Raw genomic sequence first — 24577 nt, 5'->3', positions numbered from 1 at the left:
GCGTTTCTTTTACTTCTGATTTCATAATCCATTTGTGCGACGGACATTCTGCCTTTGTGTTGTATTTTAATTGGTATATCACCATGAACAAAGCAACACTCTTCTATATCTGTCCATTTACTCGGAAAGCATCCCATGACCCACAACTGTTCATCTGCAATATTAACTTAACACGACAGAACCGACCAGACACGGTCGAGTGTCGGCCGGACAAGAAAATCAACTCGAACGTAGTGACGTAGCCACGGTACGCACTGTATCACGAGATAACGTAACGAATGCGTGATTCTGACTCATTTCAAAAAGGGAAATTCCCGAAGGGGAAAAGCGTTTTTTACACTTTGCACTTCCCGTTGGAGTTCTCTGCACCGCCCCAAGGAGGTTTGATATGCAGGTTCCAGATGTGTCTGACAGAAAGAGGAGAAAAGTAGATGGCGATGAACGGAAATTAGATATTATTCGCCGACGAATAAGAAATCAGAATGTTTTTCACAGGTAGGGACTCTTTGAGTTACTTTGTGTTCATCACACTTATCTACAAGTTATATTACATTGAATTACTTGCACTGTTAAGTAATATATTTTATGAAGTTCAATTCAGAATTAAAATATTGTACATATTGAAAATATTGCATCAGTGTGTTTTGAACTATTTGAAAGCCCAAAATCTGAAAATACTATCTTAATACAAACTGTATTTAAAAATTCCAGAATCCAGCAACGTGAAATACACAAGTTAAAGCCTGGAACTCCATGGCATGTGACGAGAGATTTTTACAAAAACATATTTCCAAATTTTACTGTAGTAAATGTTGAGAAGCCACCATGTTTTCTAAGAAAGTTTTCACCAGATGGACGACATTTTCTTGCATTTTCAGCTGATCAAACATCAGTGGAAATATTTGAATTCAAAGGTTGTAAATATATTAAATTACCTATTGGTTCTATAAATGTAAATTGAATTATAAAATATTGGGCATCAAACCAATGCTAACTTTTTTGGGTCTCGTGCAGTTTCATAACTTCTAGTGGGCATGGCGTAACAGTCATTTCTAACCCCCACATGACTACGTCATCAAAAAATTACTTCACCACGATGTATACGAATGGTTGTCCAAAATGTGCAGAAGATTACCCGAAGTCGAGCAAGCTATTTCACTTGTTTTCTCACCCTAACAATCCCAATATGAGATCGTTGGCATTAGTAAGGGGGTCATCGTCGGCGCTGATGTCATTTTGAGCGATTGTAGCTATACTTTGATGCGCTATTTTTGGTTTTTAGTGGGTAGTTTTGTAATTGAATAACCCTTTTCTGTGTTTATTTGGAATATATTAACACACAAAAGAAACTTATCTCTATAATTGAATAATTTATTCAGATTCATCCATCTGAAACAAATACCTGGCTAACTAATCTCATATTCGACATGAGGATCTGACTCGCCATAGATTGAGCCACCTTTCCTCTCTCTCAGGATAAATATGTAAATCCTATTCTTTTCATGGTTTTCAGGCTGTGATGCTGCAGAAAATCTTCTTTCATCAGTATCCAGTGATGTCATGCATGAAAAATCAAGTCGTTTACAAAATCCAGCAATAAAAGCTTTTTATGACAGAGTGAAAGAGCAATTATTTGCAACGTTTTTCAAGCGAAAACATTTAGTACCCGTGGCAACAGAAGGTCAACATTTAAATAGGTATGTTTATTATTTGTATACAGTTTATTTCATCATACATTTTTTACGGTTTTCAAATGCCATATTCAGATTTGATTGGACAAATTTGATATCAATACAATGGATAAATTTGGATAGAATAATTTAATGACTTACTTTTCCGATATTCAGGGCAAAGTCAATGAGAAGAAACCTACTAATTTTGAAATGGGCTTAAACTGAAATATAGATTGTCTTATTTAATTCATCTTTGTTTCATGAATTTTGCTAGCAATGTGACATTTTCTCGAATAAAAAAAGTTCTTTTATTGGAATCATGTTGGAGTTATAACAAAGCACTTGTTTGCAATTTTTAATGAATATTATTTATTTAGGCTATATATATATATATGATAGTAACTGACGTATATATGATAGTTTCAAAAGTCTATAGTTCAGTGGTTTCCAACCTTTTCAGGCTTTTAGCACTCATGGCCCATTGTTCATCATTCCAGTGGTATGTATAGTATTATTTTGATTAGTGTATTCCAAATCCCATTATATTCAAACAATTCATTCTCAACAAAGTGAAAACACCCTGTGAAATAACCTAGCGTTTTTTTGTGAAGGGAAAAGATAAAATCAGTTTTGCGCCTAGCATTGTTGCCCCCGCCAACCACGCTGGGGCCCACTTGTGGGCCAAGGGCTTTCGGCGGGGAATCCCAATACAATATTTTGTATTCAAGCTGTTGCTCATTATTAAATTTTTGTAATCACTTGAATTAATATTCAGAGAATGCAGTTTGTTTACGGAAGATTCTCGTTACGTTATTGTATCTGCCGCATGTCACACAAGACAGGAGCCAAGACCAGCCTTTTCAGATATTTATACAAACAATGAGAGTATTAGTCCTAACCCACGTTCACCACTGGAAAATTATACTCTGCATGTAGTAAACATAAAGACTGGAGTTTTATGCTTCAGTCGAGAATTCAAGTATGTTGAAGATATTGTTATTATTCATTTCTGTAAATTGGATTCATTCATGTATACCCAAGCTTCATGTGTTTAACTTTGAATAAGGCATTCATAGATTATCCCACATTGAAAGAAAAAACGTATGGCATTCAATTTCTAGTGTTTTCTCATGACTCACAGACTGAAACAAGGGTGGGCAACTTTGCTAGCCGGCGGGCCAGATGTGGGAAAATGAAGTCCTCGGTGGTCCGGATTATTACAGGAATAGTGTGCAATATCTTAATCACATATTTATTTGCTGATGCAAGGAAGAAAATTATAAATCGCGTTTAAAGTGAAGTTGAAATTTACAAAAAATAGAGACCAAAAAACACATAATAAATTTATCATAATGTACTAAAAGTGTAATAATGTAATATCATAATGTACTGATGTACAGTCAGCGGGCCGGTCAAAATCTCGTTGTGGGCCGGCCCACGGAACGTATGTTGCCCACCCTTGGACTAAAATATTTCATATCAACTTTGATCATGAAATGTGATAACATAGATTATGGCTTTCACTGTTGCTGTTTTATTTTATTTGATTCACTCATATCTAACCATTGAAGACTTATATGCATGTAATATTTTTACACATCCACTGCAAAAAAAGGAGCTAGATAAACAGCCATTACTTATGAAAGGGCAGAAATCTCCTGTCCTTGGCATAGCCCACATGATTGATTATACGCCATGTGAGGCATGGGGGTTCAATCAGAAATCTTTGTCCTTGAATGTCAACATGACTCGGTCCAATGCTCTAATGCCATCACCTTAGGATAAGAAATTTACATATTTATCCTGGGGGAGAGGGAAGATGATAAGATGACTTAATCATATCGCGAACCACGGCCTCTCGTCAGGTGTGGGAAGGTTAGCCAGTTGTTTGTTTTCAGATGCATGGTCTTGATGGTGGAGGAAGTTGTAACTGACCAGCGGTTACATAAACTACCCTAGGCCACAAGGAGTCCATCAATCTTTTTGTACATAATAATCCCCAACTGGGTTCGAGTCTGAAAGGGTAATCAGGGTATTCCTGAGGGTTAGCACGATGTACCACATTGTCGAATTTTTTCTGTGTTTACAAGATTTTAACAGTTCTTTGTTAATATTTGTAACAGCTGTGACAAAATATTTCCTTCTCACAACCAAGGACTTTATCTGTATCGAAACACTCTTGCTATACTTTCAGTTCAACATCAGACTATATACATATTTCAGGTAACTATACAATTGCAGTAATAGAACTTTTTAAATATATTGTATTGTCAGGCTTATTAGTGAATGATACGGTGTACTTATGTCACAGCGGAAAGTGGAATAGTTTTTCAAGTGTAAATTTTTGAATGTAATTGAAATGAATGTAATTTGTGTTTGTGGATTCCTAGGCACTGAATGAAGATGAATTTTATGTATTGAAATAAAATGTCTCGAACCACTCAAATAAAAGTTATAATTATGTCACAGTACAATCTTGAATTAAGGTTTATTTTGTGAATTAACAGTTCTATTGTGAAACTGAAAAAAAAATATAAGTTACTTTATAAACAGCGTATATTTTTTGTGATATTTAGTGCAATAATATATAGCATTTTCAATATTAAATGATTGCACAGGTAACAAATGATGGTGAGTTGATAGAAACAAATACAATTGGACGATTTTGCTTCGATGATGATCAGTTTGTTTTATCAAACTTGCGAGATCCAGCAGCAGAAGAAGCATTAAGAATGCCTTATGCTGAGAAACCCATCAATTCATTAAAGCACAGGTAGGGAGAAAAATGGTTTTAAGATTCAAATAAACTGTGGTTGCCATGGTTTCCCTGCCTGTCGTATCTGGAGTTGTTCTCTCCCATTGTAACGAGCGACACTCGGATATCGGGTCTCTTCCGTCTTTTAGTATTTTATGTTTGACTTTTTTTCCTTAGTATAATTCAATGTTAGACCTCCTCATAGGTGACGCTGCACAATGTCTATTACTGGTTTAAAATAAAGGTTACAGGTTACTCAATTATCTTTCTTTATTCTGCATGTCAATGTGTATTTTCAGCGTGTGTAAAAATAAACTACTGCCTGACTCAATTAGTTAAATATAACGTGGATATGAAATCAGATTTTTCCAACATTTTCTAATTTTCGACCATTTACTCAAGGATTCTTGTGCATTTATACAAGCAAGCAGAAAAGCAAGGGAGAGAACATGTTCGCCGTTTTCATCAACATTTTGAATTTTTATGTTCTCTCAGGATGTGGAAAATGCAGTTGCTGGATGAGAACCATCTTTTAATTAAGGTGATTATTAGATATTGACAATTTACAAAATGATATTTAAATGAAAGTTGAAATAAATATGTTGTCTTGACTGAATTATCATTTTTATTTTAAGAGTTTTGGGTAAAATTGTGCTGACTATTTCTCCATATCTTTTTAATTCAGAATTTCTATTCTGGATGTGCTTCTCAATAGTATTCTAATGTGCTGTAATATATCGTAAATGCTAAACTCCATAGGTAAATTTTGTACCCATTCAATAGCGATCATCATGTATTTAGAAATATTAAAATTATCTGAAAACCTTTTTCATTACAAAAAGTTTATTCCAATTTAACAAATCATCTGAAAATGTTTTCAGAGGGTACTCAAATATCCGATCCAAATATCCGAAATTTATCAAAAAAAGGGGGCCCAGGGGATATGTATTTCTTTTTTTATTTTACAATATTGAAAATTTTAATAAATCCTAAAATTATAATCTCATTAACTTTGAAATTATCTGTGGTTAAACATTGTTTTTCTCGCTAGAAGGCTATTACTTACTTTTATTTATTTTAAAAATTTCTGTGGGCTCTGTAAAATTTGTTTTTTGTGTACGAAGATGTCATCAAAATTTAAAATGAATTTCAGCGATCCCATGGTCAGCCTACCAGTACCGTAAAAGATCTGATGCTACTTCGTTTTGACCTTCATATCCATATATTTGAGTGTGGCTTATCTTGTTTTATTTTATATATAGTATGCAAGTGAAGATGTTGTGAGTTCACGAGTACAAGAACCTGGAGCTCAGCCATCATTTTTTGTTACATATGATATACCCGATGCCAAGGTACTTGCAGTATACGAAAATACGTCATGTGATCTTTTATCCATCTTTGAACGTCATCCTGATTTATTCAGGCCTCCAGGTAATTACTTATCGATTTTAATCTGTCTGTCTGTTAGATGCACGCGATATCTCACGAAAGCGAGATTGAATCTGCTCCAAATTTTGCATGTGCATTCATCATATCTCGGACCAGAAGCCTATTGATTTTGGGCGAATTATGTTGTATAATTAGCGAGTTATTAATTAATTAGTGATGGGACACAAGGTGTCACTATGGAGTAAGAGCGCTGTTTTGGGGGATTCCCTAACTTTCAATCCATAAGTCTTCGGTCTCTGACCGATATTCTCGTTTCTTTTTTATCGTTATAGCTATACCATGTGGGTAAGCAGTAGGAGTGGTTTAATATATATATTTATTGTTTGTGTGGACAGGATCTCCAGCAGACACTGGTAACCCTGGACAACCAGGCGGTGCTTGGCAACAACAAGCAGCAGCCGCAGCTAATGTACACACACTCAAAATACAAAAGAGGTAATATCAATATTTTTTGATTTTTGAACATTCTACAAATTGAGTACCGTAATTTACAGAGCCTGCTAAAGTTTATACTATCATAGTAATTCTCCAGAGCATCATGTGAAGATAATTCTGTGCAAGGGGATTGCTGGACTCCTCGCCGCCGCAAGGGGGGTTTACGTAAACACTGGTTTATTACGACTTTTGCCGTGAGAGGAGTTTACGTGACCACTAGTTCATTACGACTTTCTCCACTATCAAGTCCATGCATCACAAATAAATAACTCGCTAACTAATGTGGTACCCGACATGGACAGGCAACTGGACGACAGGCCATGGTTCGCCATATATGGTTAAGCCCTCTTTTTGGCTTTCTTCACCCCTGGCATAAATATGTAGATCACATCTTATCATCATAAACAAGAACTGGAAAGAGTTTGAAAAAATAAATTATTTTTGTTTTTGTATTTCTTTTCAGATTCAAAGAAACAATCATAAATGCAAAATATGGTGGTCATACAGAAGCAATCAAAAGACTTCTTGCACAACTACCAGTACCAGCGCAGTCACATAATTGTAGTCCGTATTTGGACCTTTCTTTGTTTAGTTATGATGACAAATGGATATCATCACTCGAACGTCCTAAAAGCTGTGGAGATCATCCCATAAGGTTTGAAATTGATTGTCAATTTTATTCAGATTTACACTGTCTTCATAAGTTGAAAAAAAAACTATAAAATTCTTTGTGCAACTAATAATGGGCATATAAAGGTATATTAAACAAAGTAAAAATATATATAAAAATAAAATTGACAACTGCCTTCAAAGCCAATTGTCGAATATAACAAGACTTCCTGAATGTTCTGTATATTCAATGGAACATTTGTTTGCCAAATAGGGGGAATACAAAAATTTTCAATATGATTTTGACTTTGATCAAGTGATGATGTTAGTCCATAATGGGTTTTAAGCCTGGAGTCAAGTCAGAGTCCTGAGGTCAGTTGAGTCACTGTAATCATGAGTCAAAAAACAAACAGAGTTGCTGCTGTTTTGAGTGAACAGTCCAGTCGGAGTCATAGCATGTTTGATAAGCAACAGCGAAATAGATAAATACGAATCACACTTATGAGGCCTATACCTCCCATCTCCCTGTAAAACCCCCTTTTGATGATCAAACTTAATTTAATCATATATTGGTAACATTTAGCTTGGAATCAACACAACACATAATGAATTTTCAATTCTTTCAATACATACTCAACATGGTGAATCTTCATCCACGTTTTTTTTATGATTTCAATATTATCTCAGTTCAAATCTCTTTGGAGGTTATCTGAGTCATTTAGTTTGGATCAGGGGTGTGTAACATTTTTTGTCGGTGGGCCGTATAACCAATGTCAGATATCTATCTATCTGTGCCATACAAAAAAATGTGTTTTCTCATGTACAAAACGACAACCTTAGCAATGTAGGAAAGGCAAGAAAAGATAATGCGGCTATCGCCTAACCTTACGGGAAAAACGGAATAAGATATAATGCAGCAACAAGAGCAAAATAATATTTTGTATTTTGGGCATTGTCTTTTCGAGAATAATTTGTCGGATTAGGATTTTATGCTAGATGAGGAAAAATCTGAGTGTTGACAAGAGCCACACTGAATGGCTTGGCGGGCCAGCAGCCACCAGTTGCATACCCCTGATTTAGATAAATAGAGTCACTTTGAAAGATTACATACTCATTGATGTGTATCACCATTAACTCCCAACACTGACATTTCACATTCCATTCCAATTTTTTATAAAATTTGGCATTACTTTGATTGTTCAGGAATTTAGCGCTAGTAGTTTTTTATTAGAACAATTTATTTTTGAACAGGTTTTACGCTCGAGATTCGGGAATACTGAAGTTCCGCATTTATGCAGGTAAAGGAGGATCTCATCCCGCCACGTCATCAAGAAGATTAGTAGCTTTCACTTTTCATCCATTCGAACCTTTTGCAATTTCAGTGCAGAGAACGAGTACCGATTATGTAGTTAATTTTCATTTCCGACATGCAAGGGGTGCAGATGGATGATTTGAAAGTTTTAAAGCATTATTGTTTATTTTTCAGTAATTCATATAAACGTTTCTAAGAATTGTGCAGTTACACTCAATGTTTCTAAACATTAGTCAGTTACTAGCAAAATTCTTTTGGACTAGTTGGTGGGACCTATAGTGTCTTTATAAATCATTCTTGTAATGTATTTTTATATTGTTGGTAATAAAATCAGGAATTTCTGCATTGTGTGTCTGTCGGTCAAATACGAGATTACCATTAGTGGATTACTTGGCAACGATTCCTCACACTGCAAGATTTGCTTCTTGTTGTATTAGAGAACATTTATTTGAATCTGTGCGTGTAGCTCTGACTGTTTGTTGGCATCAGCGACATGGTTTAACTAATAGTTGCTACTCACCTGCTCGTCAAAACAATTTAGGACATAGAACATTCGACAATTTCCTTTTGATCTTGGGCTATGAGAGCTGAATTCCTGTCAGTCTAAGAAATGTATCGGCACATGTTCACCGAGATTCAAGATTTTCGTTTGCAACTAACGAACCTCCAGAAGTATGTGCACCAAGATGGCGCACTTCCTGAACATAGTATGTGTACCAGGCATCGTTCAGGTTGTGCACTCTTTTGATGCGCAGACTTCGGGAGCGCCATGAAAACTTTGTGGAGCTTGAGGTGCTCACTTGAGTAACTGACTCTTGTTTATCATTCCACCATAATGGCCTTATTTAGAATTACGAACAAATTTGAATGAGAGAATCGTAAGGTAGGATAAGTTTAGGTGAGACTGGCTCACTTAATACCAAAACTGAACTGTCATAGTGCAGTGGTTCCCAACCTTTTTCAATAATTTTTTTTTTTTTCGATCTCTTCATTTGTATTTGTTCAATCTTTAGCTAGTTAGTCTGTGCTCTGGCTTTTGCACAGTTTGCTTAGTTTTATAAAATATCCATGAGTACGTATCACAATAATACTAAATAATATTTGTTAAACTACACCAAATACAATTTAATATAGAAAATCAAAATTCCTCCTCAATTGGGAATCGTTGCTCTAACGCAGAGTTTCTCGAACTTTTTGCACCGCGCATCCTGATTTGTGAATCTTAGTTTTGACGAACCCCCATCCAATGCCGTGCCAATTTCTGTGCCCAACCAACGAGGAAGGATCATGTTTCATATACAACACAACAACATAAATATGATGGACGAGGTTAAGGTCATGCACTCAGGCCTCTGCGAAGCAACACGAATGATTCATAAAATTTATCTACCCTGTTCCTCTATCAAACCAATACCAACGTCTGAACATTGATGTAGAAACTGAAATAGAATCTATATTTTGTGGAACAATTTGATTTTAAATACAGAATTATACAGTGACACTACATCACAAATATTAAGTACCAAACGTACACAAGTATAAAACTAAAAAACACTACACAAAACATTGTACTAAAATAAATATTTGAAGTAAAAAATTAATAACACACAATATCAAAAATCACTAAACATGGGGTGGCTTATTTTTGGACAATATGTTGATTCCATCAAATCTTCGAACTTCCCCAAGTATCCTGTAAAACAAAGTTCAGATATTAACTTCAATAATTTAGTTCAACTTATCACAAGTGTACATAATTCAATCAAGTTGATACCATTTACAAGTCTTGAATAGGATAGGATTTACATATTAAAACCGGGGGAGAGGAAAGGTAATAGGATGGCTTAATGATATGGCAAACCAATGCCTCTCTCCCAGTTACCAGTCCATGACAGGTATTGAATTAGTTAGCCAGTAATTTGTTTCAGATGCATGAACTAGCTTTAATCCCAATAATGATGATTACACCTAATAAAACTAGTATGCAGAGGTAGGGTTTATGAACAGAGAAAAAACATTGACCAAATCAAAAAAATCTATCAGTTGATCCCATGACCTAAACTTCTTCCCATGTATACATTATTAAAGAGAACTACACAAAATAAAATTATTGTTTCCTCTACTTGTTTGTAGCCATACCTTCCATCATTGCTTGCCATTTTTCCGAGAGCAATGACACAGTTGTATCTTGTATTGTTATTTTTTGAATATCTGCACAATTCCAACATGTGTTTAACAACATTGGAGGCTTCCTCTTTGTAATCAACCAAAGGATCCATTCCACCAGGTAACTATCGATTTAAAATTAGATTTCAAGATCAGATATACTGATTACAAGCTACGATTAAAGTTAATGGTAACCTCATTTGCTGAAAATTCGCTTTAGCTATGGCAGTGTTTGCTTAGGCTGGAAGCAGGGTCGGCCCAAAACCAAATATTTCACTATTCCGAATACATTGTGAGAAAATAATTTTGAATATGGAATACATTCTAAATGGGGGCAAGTTGAAGTGGAAAGTGACATAAATCAATATATTTTCCGGTCGATCACATCTAAAACAATAAAAACAGAAATGTCATTGGTTCGTCTGTGTTGTTCATTTCCAGTTTTGATCTGCTTGCTGACATTCAAATAGAAAACTAACGAAGCGGACAAGCTGAAAAAACTCAGCGATGAAAACAATGTTCTGAAATCAGATATGGATTCTGATATCAGAATATCAGATATTAAACCCTATTTTTTTGACAAAAGTTAATCGAGTGCTTTATAAGCTGGTGTGCCTAACGTCTGGATAAGCTAGTGCTATATGCCTTATTGCCTACATTCAAAACCAGTACTGCTCCTATTGTTTAACATACACACCGCCGTATATAACCTCTTAAAAACTGCTGCGTCTTATAGCCCGGTGTGCCGTTATGTATGAATAAAAACCCAATCTAAGCAATTTATTAACAGCGCTCCTAATGTTCCATAAAATATGGTATATATAACAAACTTTTTATTCAGCTATAGTCAATATACCCTACCTGTGACAAACATCCTAATAAAAGTGCAGCCATTCCCTGATTCATGACATCAGCTTCATTTTCTTCCAAACTCAGAATTTTTCTGATGGCATTATATCCTGATAAAACATAAATATATAATTTTTAATTTTGTTTATACACATATATACGGTAAGTGAAAATAGAAGCAAAAACATCAATAAACATACTTTTATCAAATTTTGGTACATTTTTGAGGAGAGTGGGATCAGTCTGTCCACAGTGACACATGATCTTCAATGCATATGTTCTCATAATAATGTCTTCACTCTGCAACAGATGAAAAGATAAGTAAAGTCAATTTAATTAGATGCAAATCAATCAATAAATTTTCAAGCACTGTATTTCACAGGACAGAAGGTGCACTTTAAATTTTTTTTTCATGTCATAGAGCCCACAAATATTTTCAAAATAGATAAAATTAGTATCCTGAAAACAGCTAGCAACAACAACAACCTGACCATTGAAAATTTTAAACCATTCGCCCAGTAGTTGAAAAAATGTAGTTGGTTTTTCCACAATAACAACAAGGAAGAGAAGAAAAACTCAACAACAACACAACAAATCCATCCATAGGTCATGTTCAATAACTGTGAAACCTTTTTACCTTCATAGATTTGTAAATCTTTTTAATGAAGACCAATCCAGAAGACGACTGAAAACTTTTCACAGCTTCCTTTGAACGTTCCAAACATCTCGTAATAACAGTCATGGTTTTCTGAATATTATTATAAATCAATTGTGGACGAATACCAAAAAAAAAACCAAAAAAAAGTATGAAAAAGTCATTGAAGGAAATGTCCAACGTGGCCCATCAATTCCACCTAAACCATGCTATTTTCAACTTGGTTTTTCATGAAGTTGGCTATCTATGAGATATGATCTCGGATTTTCATGTCTGAGGGAAAGGAAAGGATGGTGGAGGAAGACGCAAACAAACAGCGGTTATGTGAACCACCCACAACTGTGAGTCCAGCAATCCTCTTGCAAATAATTATCCCACACAAAATTCAAGCTTGAAACCAGACAAGCACGATGCTTCATAATTAGTTGCTCCTTGTTAATTAAAGGCTTCTTGTCGATGAGATTGTTATAGGGTCAAGATGTGGAAACGAGAGACAAAAAATCTATAAGTGCATCTCTAAACAGTTCTTTTTTGTGTCACAAATTTATGAGTTTTACTCAAATACATTACTTTGAAAGTTATTAAATGTGGTTTCAAATACAGCTCAAGTTTGAACTAAAATTTCAGAAATAAGAGAAAGATAAGCATTACCACTACAAGATGTTCTTTTCCATGATTGAGGAGAGGTTGAATACAAACTGCTAATCTTGGTGAAATTTTACTTGTAGAATCATTGGAATGAAGCAATAGCATCTCTGTAATATCCATCATTTTTGATAGAATATCATCTCTGTATGAACTGGGTTCCATAACATGTATACATCGATCCTATAAAAACAAAAAGAGAAATGACTTATTCTACAAATGATCTCAAATATGTTTGACGTATATTATGTATGTTTATTCGTCTCGTAATGGTAAGAAATATAATATTAAAAAACATATATGCAAGAAAGTACAACCATGATGTTGCAAAAGTTCCTATGTTTTATATTACACATAATAACATATTTATAAAGAGATTGACAGTAACAATTAAAATCGGCAGCAATAATGCTATGCAACGATCTCAAAATATAGTGCATCCACATAACTGATAAAAATTATAACAGGAACGAGCAGGACTTGTCTTGTCAGACCCAGTTGTATGACATATCTCCACCTCGTAAAAATAAACCGTTTCGTGCAAAAATTTCCACATAATTAAATTAGTTTCTAATAAAATCACTAAATTTGACAAAAACTGATATGTAATATTATGTTTATATTTGTAAGTTTCTGAGTTGATATGTAAATATTTCATTATACTACAAAAAGTGACTTAAACAAAATTTTTTTTTTCGTAATGTACCAATGACATCTTACTGATAAGGAATAATCAAATACACTTACAATACATGAAAGTAGACTTTCCCAGAAAGCATCATTAGATGATACTTGTTGACATATCATTTTATTTTTTGCAAACGTACATAAACATTGAATACATTTTGGTATTTCTTTCCTTTGATTATGAGCTATTTCATCCTGTTGAAATAAATGTATTATCTTCAGACTTCATGTTGTCTCTTATTTATAAGAGAGCGAAAAATTTGAGAGTAAAATAAAAAGTTCACAGTATTTTGGAGATATATTCATTGAAATCCGAAATTATGCTATTATTATAATAATTTGAATGCCTGTAATATGACCACATCACATGTATGTTCGAAGAATTTAGTTAAATCAAATTATCATTACCATTTCGTGATTTACGTAGAATACCATGAAGCAAATAATACTTGATTCAAAATAGTGCTATAATCAGTGAAATAATTCGTGAAAAAACTTAATTATAAAGTCCAAATTGTTAATTTATTTAAATGATGGTATAATAGAGTCGTATTAACTTACAATAAACTTTTTGAAAACTTGAAGCACCAATGCATCGAATTCTGGCACAACATCTTGTCGAAACCTGTAAGTGAACATTGGAAATGATATTGAGTATTATTCAGTATAAAAGCTGAAATTTTTTTACAAAATTCATTAAAAACGAGAGAGCCAGTGTCCGAATACTGTATTTAACGGACCATAAGACGCGCTTTAAATCCCCTTTTTCTTAAAAATCAATTGTGTACCTTATAAGCCGGTGCGCCTAATGTGTGTATCAGGTAGTGCTTCATGCCTTATTGTGTACACTTAAACCCGATGCACCTTATAAAAACCCAATCTATGCAATTTATCCACAGTGCGCCTTATAAATTGGTTCGCCTTATGGTACATAAAATACGGTATATGGACATGATGTTTTAATATGGCCACCTCAATGTCAGTAAAATAATAGAAGAAATGACTCAACGTCATAAGCAATTGTTTCAAATATATGGTAATATGAAAGTAAACCCATGAATTATACATCGGGCTCCATAAAATTCATAGAAAAGAAATAGTAATAGCCTTTTAGTATCTTTTCCTATCTTTCAAGTACTCAAATTTTAAAATATATTAGTTGTAGGAATGAGCGAATTTTTCACAGACGTAAGAACTTTTTACAAAAAAGCAATGTCGAAAAAATCATGAACACGAAATATGAATACAAGTGATAAAAAAATAAAACTAGCAAAGCAACCTTTTATTCTCAGAATATCGATTTAGGCACAAAATCCCTTCATCTAATAACTTCAACTTGGTTGTGTCTTTGCTTAGAAGATTTGCTGTTAACCTGAAAAGTAGCCAAACTAGTTAGAATATTATTACTCTAAAATTGATTCCAATCAAAACAAGAGAGAGATGCTCAAATATATGCGACCAAAACAGAGTAGCATCAAATCTTACAGTACCGGTAGTCTTCAGCCTGATATTCTTGAAATGCACTCACAATCACAAAACCACGACAATTTTTTATTTTGATGGTGTCATCGACTCATCAAAATGAAATTCATAGAGGTTATAGTGTCCACAGAAAGTAAATAAGACTTTTAGCGACAACAACAATCTTTAACCACTGAAAATGTCAAAGTTAAATAGAGAAAAGCAATTTTACACAGCAATGAGAAGAAAAATATGAAGTGACAAAACGACCCATTTGTGTCTGAGAAACATTATAAAAGAAATTACCAGGTAGCTTTGAAGATATCCAACACAGTGTCGATCATTTTATCATTTGATGCAAACTCGATGAAACAACATATAGCTGCACGTTTCACCTGCTTGTCGTCACTTTCCATCAAGTTCATCATCATCTATAGACAAAAAGAAAAAAATTTAGAGACTAGAGAAATAAGGATTTTCACATTTATCTCGAAGGAGATGAAAATCAATGAGACCTAAAAATTATGGGAAACCACGGCCTCTCGTCCAGTTACCAGTCCATGTCAAGGTCATGTTTCAGCTTGGTGGATTCCATGGTGAAATATGTCTCAATTTTATTGATACAAACTTTGTTAATATATTATTTCTGAGAAACATATACACTTAACACTGATGATTCGATAATTGGATTTCTATTGACTAAAGCATAAAATAAAACTAAAAAAAAATGATTGCTGATTATCTATAACCTAAATAAAACTGTAGCCGTTCATGGACCAGGACAGATAATCGATGACCATATTGACTACATTTTAGATTTTTAGAAGAACATTGGGGATAAAAACGAATTTTCAAAGATTCTCTAAATTCTGCCATCTGTATCAGTCACAAGAAAAATTAGTCTTTGCATGATTAACTCATTTGTTTGTTGTCAGAAATTGGAAAACAAACGAAAATTGTAACACATAGATTAAATTAATATCACAAAAGCAATAATCACAATTATCTGAATTTAAGTCTATTATAAAACTTCTCCATTTATCTGAAAATTCAGTCATCAACACCTTACCTCGGACATTAATTGTTCTTGAAGAAATGCAGTTGTATTCTCTGGGCATTTTGAACATGCAGATTGTATTGTGTGAAGTACAGAACACGCAAAATCAGATTGTTGACCGTAAGCGAAAGCTTTCCCCAGGAGTGTTTTTCGCAAATATGGTTTTGCTGCAAGTATCTTGAATCCACCTTCTGTCCGGAATATCGTCCTGGAGTTATCTGAAATTTATAAAACAAAATAGTAAAATATTTTGAAACATAATAACTCATTCAATAAAAAGTTGTTCGAAGCCTAGTTTCAAGCAAGTCAAATATGATTAAAATTACTCAAAACTTGCACAAAGTGGAATTAATGTCACCTATAAACATCTTATAAAGCTGTGGTTCTCAACCTTTTTGTCTTTGCGGACCGTTCTGGTGCTCTCAAAGCAGTCGCGAACCCCTCAAAAGTTTTTTTTATTTGAAATTTAGTTTATAGCTTAAACAGCAACCTAATGTTCCATACAGATTCAACCAAGTCAAAAATTACACCAAACTAGCGGACATTTTATTTATTTTGTCAAATCGATTACACTCAATGGGATTTCTGCTGTTGCATATCAGAAGCAAGTCTTGAAATATGTGGTCGTGTTTTGATAACGATAGACGCATATCGTCTTCGACGTTTAGTTGGTTACGAGCCTTGGATTTGATATGAACGAGAGCAGAAAATCCATTTTCACAAAGGTAAGTGGAGGCGAATGAAACAATAACACGTAATGCTTCCATTGAGACTTTTGGGTAAGACAGCAAAATGGCGCACCAAAACCGAGAAAGTGATTTGTGAGAAAGGTGCTGAGTATAACACAACATAAAAGGCATTGCGGTTTTTCCTTGCCACCCTCTGACACTGAGGACACACCATTTCAAGATAACTTTCCGAGTACTTTTTTGATTTAGCCATGCTGGTTAGGTTTTAGAAAGCAACACAATCTCCTTTGTTACACACTGGCTGTAGAGACAACTAGCTACTTCGATTCAAATGAGAACGTGACCAGTGACCACATGCCCTTGAAATCACTGTAGCTGCGTTCTCGTATTTATCATTGTGATGTCATAACTCGTATTTGTGACAAAAGGTTTATGGGAGATAAATCAAAATAGCTTTTGTAGTCTATTGTCACATTGTCATAGGCAGCAATTGTTCGAGCGAATTACAAAAAAAAAATGTTATTAAACTGCAAATAATTTCCTAAAATCTTAATTTGATCGCGGACCTCCTGGAAATGCTTTGCGGACCACCGGGGGTCCGCGGACTCCTGGTTGAGAACCACTGCTATAAAATAAAGTTTTCCAACCAGGGAGTATTTCTCCCGTAGATTGGATTTTTGTTATTCGGGAAGTGAAATTTTGCTTTGTATTTGCTAATAACTTATTTATGCACAAATCATCGCAACTACCTAAACTGTACAAAAGCAAAGTTCCCAGGTTCGAATCCTGTGCAGGATAATTATGTAAGAAAAGATTGCTGGACTCACAGTCGCCACAGAATGGTTCACATGGCCGCTGGTCGGTTACGGCCTTCTCCACCATCAAGTCCATGCATCTAAAACAGGTAACTGGTTGACAAAACCCAGTAAGTCGTCTTATTGACTTTCCTCTCCGTCAGGATAAATATATAAATCTTAGCAACAAATAGTCTTTAATTTCTTGATAGTCAACCCAAATAAAAAAAAATGTTGAATAAAAAATAACCAAATAAACAAACTTAAAGAACATCTCACCATCTTTTAACTGTGCAGACAACATTCTGAAACCTCCAGCATAATATCTAAACATATTTTCTTCAGACTCATGTTTGATTTCAAGCCTTGTACCAATGGTATGAATTAACTTGGCAACACCTTCAGCAGCCGGAACATTTTCTTCGATGCTCTTCTTTGCTTTTTGTTCTAGTTCTTCAACCCTTTGCTCTTCCTCAGCTTGACTGACATAATCTGGAAAAAAAAAGTAAGAAATACATCCAAGAATGGGACGAAATATAATTTTTCCCAACCTTAAAATTCGATCGAAAAAAGAGCTTAACCATTTTTGAGAGTGCCATATTCGAACAGATGATATGCTGGGTATGAACAGGTTATTTCATTTTGGTTCCCTATTCAGTAATATTACAATTTGCCAAATTTTACTAAAATTCTATATCACAGAATGACACATTAATGACAAACTTTACTGGAGTTAATTTCTTCGAAAGCCATTCTTTGGAATTTTGATCAAATTTATATTTTTTCCAAAATCCCACCTTCATCAGATTCTATAACTTCGAAACGATTCATCTTTATCAAAACAATGTCTTACAGCCTTCCCCCTGGAACAACACAACTCTACCAAATGATTCAGAGCGCAAGAAAACAGCAATTTAAACCGAAGAAAAAGTGAGATGAAAACATAATAAATTATGTACGATAAATGATGATTCCCCAGTTGATATATTATTAATGCAATTTTAATGAATATAATTTAAATAATGCATGATATTAATTTTTTTATTTCATTACCTTGAACCAATTTCATTTTGTCTTTATTATGCGTTAGTATTTCTTTATACGTTTCGATTGCTTCCGGATATTTCTTTTGCAATTTTAATGCATTTCCTTTGACAACATAGGCCTTGATCCAGGTTGATTCCACCTATTAAAATTTGATGTTATCATTACTGAGGATTAAATGGGCAGATAACAAAAAATAATTTGCAAAGTGGTAAACTTGATACCAGTTACGACAGTGTAATTCGTAAAGTAAGGTTTCAACATTTACCGGCGACGCAATGGCCTAGTGCAGCGCTTTCCAATCCGATGGGAATTCCTCGTCATGAAAGAATTTTGTTATTCTTGGGGAGGGATTCCGCTTAATATTTGCTGTAGTATCACTAATATTCTTTAGTTCTTCATTATCACTATAATACTTATTTATACACAGATTATAAACTACTTGAATTGTACAAAGGCAGGACAACGGCAGAATCCAATACTCTGAAGATTGAAGTTTTTATGCAAAGTGAGGGAGAAATAAAGAGTTTCAAAATAGGTGGTTGGTTGGGAACCACTGGACTAGTGTAAAGCATTATGATTAACTATGCATCAGACTTCAAATCACATATCCCCCCCCCCCTCCCTCCTACACTCGGGAAATAATAAATAAATGAAGATATGCCACTGTGAGACACCTCCCAAATAATGCTTCTTACATATTGTTAGATATCATTGGCTGCTTGTTCAAGCCTTGTTCAGAGCGAAAGATGTGAAAAAGCCTTGTATAAAAAAAGTACGAGAAAATGTATTTCGAAAATTATGAAACATTAAAAAATCTTTTTCTTAGAAGTAAATCTTTTTGAAAAACACTTAATTATACTAACCCGAAGAGCCATTTCGCAGTCAGCTATCGACTCATCATATTGTTGAAGTTTGATATGAGTCATCGCACGATTTGTATATAACGGAGTAAGATCCTTTGCAACGGTTATAGCTTCACTATACAATGATAGTGCGGTTTTGTATTCTTCATTTTTGAAAGCATCATTTGCCTTCATTTTTATTTCATTCGCTTTCTTATGCCTCTCTCTTCTAGCTTGTGCTCTCGTATTTGCATCAGCTTCCAAAGCGTTGAGGAATTGGTCCTGAGACATGGTTGGTCCTGCATGTATTCCTCCATTCTGATAAACACAAAAATGTGAACAATAATTTTACCATGTCCATAAGTAAACATTATTGAAAATAATCACAACCTATCAGCAGATGGATGGCAATTTCATATTTTTTCGTAGAGGTAAAGGAAGGCAACAAAAAAGCATACCCAAATGACATGAACGAAAAATACCTATGCATGTCGGTAGCGTAATCGACCTGTTAGTTCTTACAGATGCATCGTCATGGACACAGAACACTGAATGAAGCCCTCAAAGACCAGCAGTTACATAAACCAAGGGCAGTTTCAAAAGAGAACTTTTTTGGAAAATGGTTGATATTACGCATAGCACTTGTTAGCAGACAAAATTTGTTGACATGTTGTTATGGGTTAGGATAAATAAAAATATCAGGCAAATTGGTTTGAGTGTCTGTAGAAAATGGGGATTTGCAGCAGAATTGGTTTGCTCAAAGATTTTTTGCAAAAAAAAAAAATCAACGCGCATAAACCATCACGCATAAATTTTGCTAGTCTCACATAATTCATCCAACAAAAAATTTCAATCTGCAAATCTTCGAGGGATACGAATATAGGTAATGCAAATTAGTGGGTTCTAACATTCAGTACTATAAAACATCTTATAGTTTTGTCCAACATACCGGATGTTCATTTTTATACGCATCCTTATTGATGATGGTTTTGTTGAATCCTGTTGAAGATTCTTTGTTCAAAAGTTCATCTGCTTTCGTCATTGCATTACTTTGTTTATCTGCATCTTTTGATGTGAAGCCTTTGACAATACTTTCTGAAAATAGGAGATAACTTGAATATTTTGTACTGTTTCACGGCTTTATACCAACATCTAGACAAGTAATCATCCCCTTGCACGCACACAGTTACTAGGATATAGCATACGCATCCAGTTTATTAACGATAACTTATCAAATTACCCGACTTCTATGTAAGGCAAGACAGAGACCAACAACTCACCCACATCATCAACTTTTGCCAAAAATTTCTCCAAATCTTTGAACTCTGAATTGTTGTTCAAATTCATATTTGTTTATTTCTATGTCACAAAGCAATCATCAAAATACATTAGTCCAAAGACTAGAAATAAACAATATCAAATATTAGAAAACCTCAAAAAATAAACGGTGCAACGTTTCTTGGTATGAATGTAATAATGCCTAATGAATTGAGCTGCGATGGTACAGGTCCCAAAAAACAGAACCTCGGCCATTTGGAACATATTTTAGATAGAGCATAACTTTTGTGCAAAGCATACAAGATTACTGAAACTTATAGTTACAATCATATTAAATAAATTTTCTCTATTTTCGAAGTATACGGTAGTTACAATATTCATGGGTTCTGTTTTTGGGTCACCCTGGACCTGATCAAATATGCTTAAATAATGATATTTGAGATGGAGATGCATTACTATGGCAGTGTTGTATCATCAAACAGGACAGAATTGCAGAATGATAGAAATTTTTGGAAATTGAACTAATCCAAAATGAACTGAAAAACGCTCTATGTCAGTGGTTCCCAAACTTTTTAGAGTTGGGACCCACTATTTATTACCACAGCTTATGGCGACCCACTTAACTTTAATTTAATTTTGTTTTTTTATGACATAACACAGAACAAAGCAATGGCTAATCATCACAAACTACCGTGTTTCCTTGAAATGAAGACCTGGCCTGAAAATAAGATAATAATTTGAATTTTCAAAATGATTTTAATTAAACCACACCAATGTGTGGGGGAAAAAAAGTTCATTGGCCTGAGGTAAGGTGAAGGTCACACCACTATTCAAGATTATGTGATATCACAATTATGATATTTGTCACTTGATTTTTGTATAGGAAATACAAATAAAAACAATGGATGTCGGTTTTCATATAATGTTTAGTAGAAAATCTTGTGATTTTCTACAATGTAATTTTATTTTTGATAAATGAATATAAAAGATCTCTTCCAAAAAAAACATAGTGTTATTCTTCAAAAGAAAATATATCTAAATCCTGTCTGAATTTCGGGGAAACACGGTAAGAGTGCTGTACAGTGTACAAAACTGCTATGCGTAAAAAATCCACATGGTCATTCTTTGTGCAGCAAATTTTTGTTCTTTTGAGAAGATCGTAAAAAGGAAACTTTCACAGATTATAATTTAAATTCAATTTAATTTCTTTTGTTTTTTTTGAAGATTTACGTATTCAAGTCGCCATCGATCATAATAACCAGTATATTTAACCAAAGCTTCCTACATCTTTTCACGACCCACTAAGATTCCTTTTGCAACCCACCGGTGGGTCGCTCCCATAGTTTGGGAACCGCTGCTTAATAAGGTCACTTGGAATGAAAACATCAAACTTCTTGGAATGAACAGAGATAATTCAGTTTATTACATTCTCACAGAAAATGTAGTGATGACCAAATAAGTTGTAATGAACTTTGCGATTTTTTGAACAAATTCTATTCACATTACAAGAAAATCATGATCTGAAAAATTTACAGAATTAACTGTACATTTCCAAATAACATATTGGAGATTGGTTTTACTTGAATAAATCATCGAAAAAATTTTATAACAAATTCTTTTTCGTTTTCTAAACGGACCTTTGTTGAAAATAGTTGAGTAGCCCTGCTATAGTCTATAGGCAATGATGAAGCATAAAGCACTTCCTGATCCATACATTGGGCACACCGGCGTATGAGGTACACAATCAATTTTTGAAAAAAAAAGATTTAAAGTGGATCTCCCTGAAAATACAACATAGCTGGACCATTTACGATTCTCGTGGAATTGTAAAACCATAATTAGTCGAATTTTATAATCCCATGATTGACAATGAATAATTTCCAAAGTCAGAAAACAAATATTATCGACGATATCTGTATCTTTTAAAATGAAACCACAATTGGAAGATACTATTTATGAATTGGCAACGGAAGCCATGTTTGTGGGAATATTCCCATTCCCGATTTACTATTTTAAAGGCTATATCTTCATATGGAGGGCCAGAAGAAAAACGTAAAATAGCAAAGTCTTTGTCTCCAGTTGGAGTGATTGTGTACGTCGGGGCTTCACTTTTATTTATCAAATCAGGATAAAAGATGTTAAATTTGTATCCTTGAACGATTTTAGGTGGTGGATTATCAAAATCATAATGGGTTTGATTGTATTTGTTCCATTCAAACCCGGTGTGAACACGGTTGAAAAACCTTGGTTTCCTGGGCCGATATTTGTCTGCCCATAAATAAACCTGCTGAGATATTTGAGCCTCAACTGCAAATGTAGCTCCCGCTTCATCTTCATCTGCAGCATTATCCATTCCTTCCTTAACGTGACGAACAAAAGCATCCTCAGTTCCTGTCGATGCATCTCCAGTCTTTTTCAAAAGTTTTCTTCTGCCTTCTAATGTGAGAGCTGCTTCTGCAGCATCAATAATAATAGTGTCAGGTGGAATGTCCCCAGATCTTAGAAGTTTTGGACTGAATCCCCCTGCTTCGTAGTCATCCATAAATCTGTTCTCCCAATCTTCTTCCGTCATCGTTTCCTCTTGTTTCTCTTCTTCCTTTTCACTGTCATCTTCTTCTTCCTCTGCTTTTCCAGCTTCAGGATCAGTTTCTGGCTTAATAGGGAACAAAGTATTTTCAACAGCATCTGCTCCAAGTTGATCCAGTTTAAGTTTATATAATTTACTTTTCAACAATTCTTGATGGCTATCTCTGAGTCTTGCTTTTGCCATGTATGCTTTTAGCTGTGACAAAAGGGATTCCCAATACCCAACATCAAGACTGGAGCCACCAGCTTTTATTCGTTCTGTCATACTCTTGTGTAAAGCAACTAATTGAGAATGACTTTTGCTGTGAAAAATATTCGCTACATCGTCCGCCACAGCTCTATTGACACCTTCTCTACGAGATTCCCGAGCTTGTATTCCACTTGTACTTTGTTCCTGCTCTTTCACAGCAATTCGTTTCAATTTTTGGAGTTCTTCTTCGGTTATTACAGTCATATCACGCCAGAAATCTATATTTTTACTTTGTTCCAATTCCATATATATTTTAATATCAGCAAGCAAATCTTCAAGATCAAAAATAGTTAAGCCATTTAGATATGTATATGGTTCCTGCATTTCTATTCCAGATAGATCATCCATATTTTCTGCACTACTGGCATATTTTGCTAGTAAATCAATTGGCTTAGCTCTGCCATCCTTTATTCTAATACGGGACCGAAGCTTCGCTTGTTCCAGGTGGAACTTATCTTCTTGTTCTTCCCAAACTTTAAAATGATCCGCTTCTTTTTCTCTTTGAATAATTTCCATTTCTTCATCGCGTTGATTTCGCTCACGTTCTCGTTCCAATCGTTGTTGCTTGACTTTTGCAAGCTCGACTTTGTTTACATCTTGTTTTTGATGCATGATTTTCTTTTTCTCTATTACAGATAGATTTTTTAGACCTTGTTGATCAAGTTTCTTATGCCAAACAAAAGTGTCCAGCAACTTGCTGTCACCGAATGGATTGTCTGTATTGGTATATCCCATGTATTCTTTGTCCCATCCCATTTTCTCTCTTCTTTTCCTCTCTTTTTCTTCTTTTTTAGCGATTCTTCTCTCTCGTTTTTCTTCTGGAGTTTCAAGAGCTTTCCTAATTTCTTTCTGCATTTTTTTCTCCTCTTTTATTCTTCTCTTTTCTTTTTCCAAACTAAATTCTTTTTCTTTTTTATCTCCATCTCTGGAGCGGTCAGACCCAGAGGGGCTCCTGGAAATTGATGATGAATGGGACAATGACCGTGATCGTTTTCGTGATTTAGACTTCTTCTTTTTATAACCACGTTCTTTGTCTCGACGTTGTTCCCGACTACTGGACCTTTCTCTGCGGTGTTTCTTTTCTGTATTATATTTTGATTTACCCATCTTGTCGGGAGTAATATAAAAATATGCAATGTATGTATATTCTGTCAAGCACAAAAATATTCATTGCATTGTATTTATTTTTAGCACTGGTTATGGCACAATTTATTTCGCAAAACATTTAAACTAGAACTGTATGGGGAGAATTAATACTGTAATATGTTAGAGAAGTCTAAAGAATTGAACTGCCACTGCTGCACTGGCAGGCTCACATACAAAAGTGCAGCAGCGTTG

The 24577-nt window shown here is 34.4% G+C and overlaps 3 protein-coding genes across 3 annotated transcripts; 1 reads left to right on the top strand and 2 right to left on the bottom strand.

Annotated features, from left to right (window-relative positions):
• The first annotated feature begins 190 nt into the window (after positions 1 to 190).
• LOC120332081 (DET1 homolog) lies at positions 191 to 8574 on the top strand. Its single transcript, XM_039399284.2, has 11 exons — positions 191 to 495; positions 712 to 914; positions 1514 to 1697; positions 2449 to 2652; positions 3797 to 3896; positions 4292 to 4446; positions 4831 to 4969; positions 5691 to 5859; positions 6213 to 6312; positions 6776 to 6967; positions 8173 to 8574. Exons 1-11 carry the CDS (start codon positions 389 to 391, stop codon positions 8369 to 8371), a joined length of 1752 nt encoding a protein of 583 aa, XP_039255218.2. The 5' UTR covers positions 191 to 388; the 3' UTR covers positions 8372 to 8574.
• A 1092-nt stretch (positions 8575 to 9666) lies between these two features.
• Positions 9667 to 20559, bottom strand: LOC120330774 (tetratricopeptide repeat protein 12-like). The gene is made up of 16 exons (XM_039397689.2): positions 20406 to 20559; positions 20075 to 20220; positions 19147 to 19443; positions 18290 to 18422; positions 17516 to 17728; positions 15766 to 15971; positions 15003 to 15127; positions 14515 to 14607; positions 13797 to 13860; positions 13296 to 13430; positions 12555 to 12731; positions 11886 to 11996; positions 11449 to 11548; positions 11261 to 11358; positions 10373 to 10524; positions 9667 to 9926 (listed from the first exon to the last, which is right to left on the bottom strand). Exons 1-16 carry the CDS (start codon positions 20470 to 20472, stop codon positions 9857 to 9859), a joined length of 2187 nt encoding a protein of 728 aa, XP_039253623.2. The 5' UTR covers positions 20473 to 20559; the 3' UTR covers positions 9667 to 9856.
• On the bottom strand, positions 20526 to 24451 carry LOC120330775 (splicing factor Cactin-like). The gene has a single exon (XM_039397690.2). The coding sequence runs from the start codon at positions 24344 to 24346 to the stop codon at positions 22304 to 22306; it is 2043 nt and encodes a 680-aa protein (XP_039253624.2). The 5' UTR covers positions 24347 to 24451; the 3' UTR covers positions 20526 to 22303.
• Between the last annotated feature and the right edge of the window lie 126 nt (positions 24452 to 24577).

The sequence above is a fragment of the Styela clava genome, chromosome 6, assembly GCF_964204865.1.
Source record: "Styela clava chromosome 6, kaStyClav1.hap1.2, whole genome shotgun sequence".
Taxonomy (NCBI): Eukaryota; Metazoa; Chordata; class Ascidiacea; order Stolidobranchia; family Styelidae; genus Styela; species Styela clava.
This window is presented reverse-complemented; position numbering and strand designations above follow the sequence as displayed.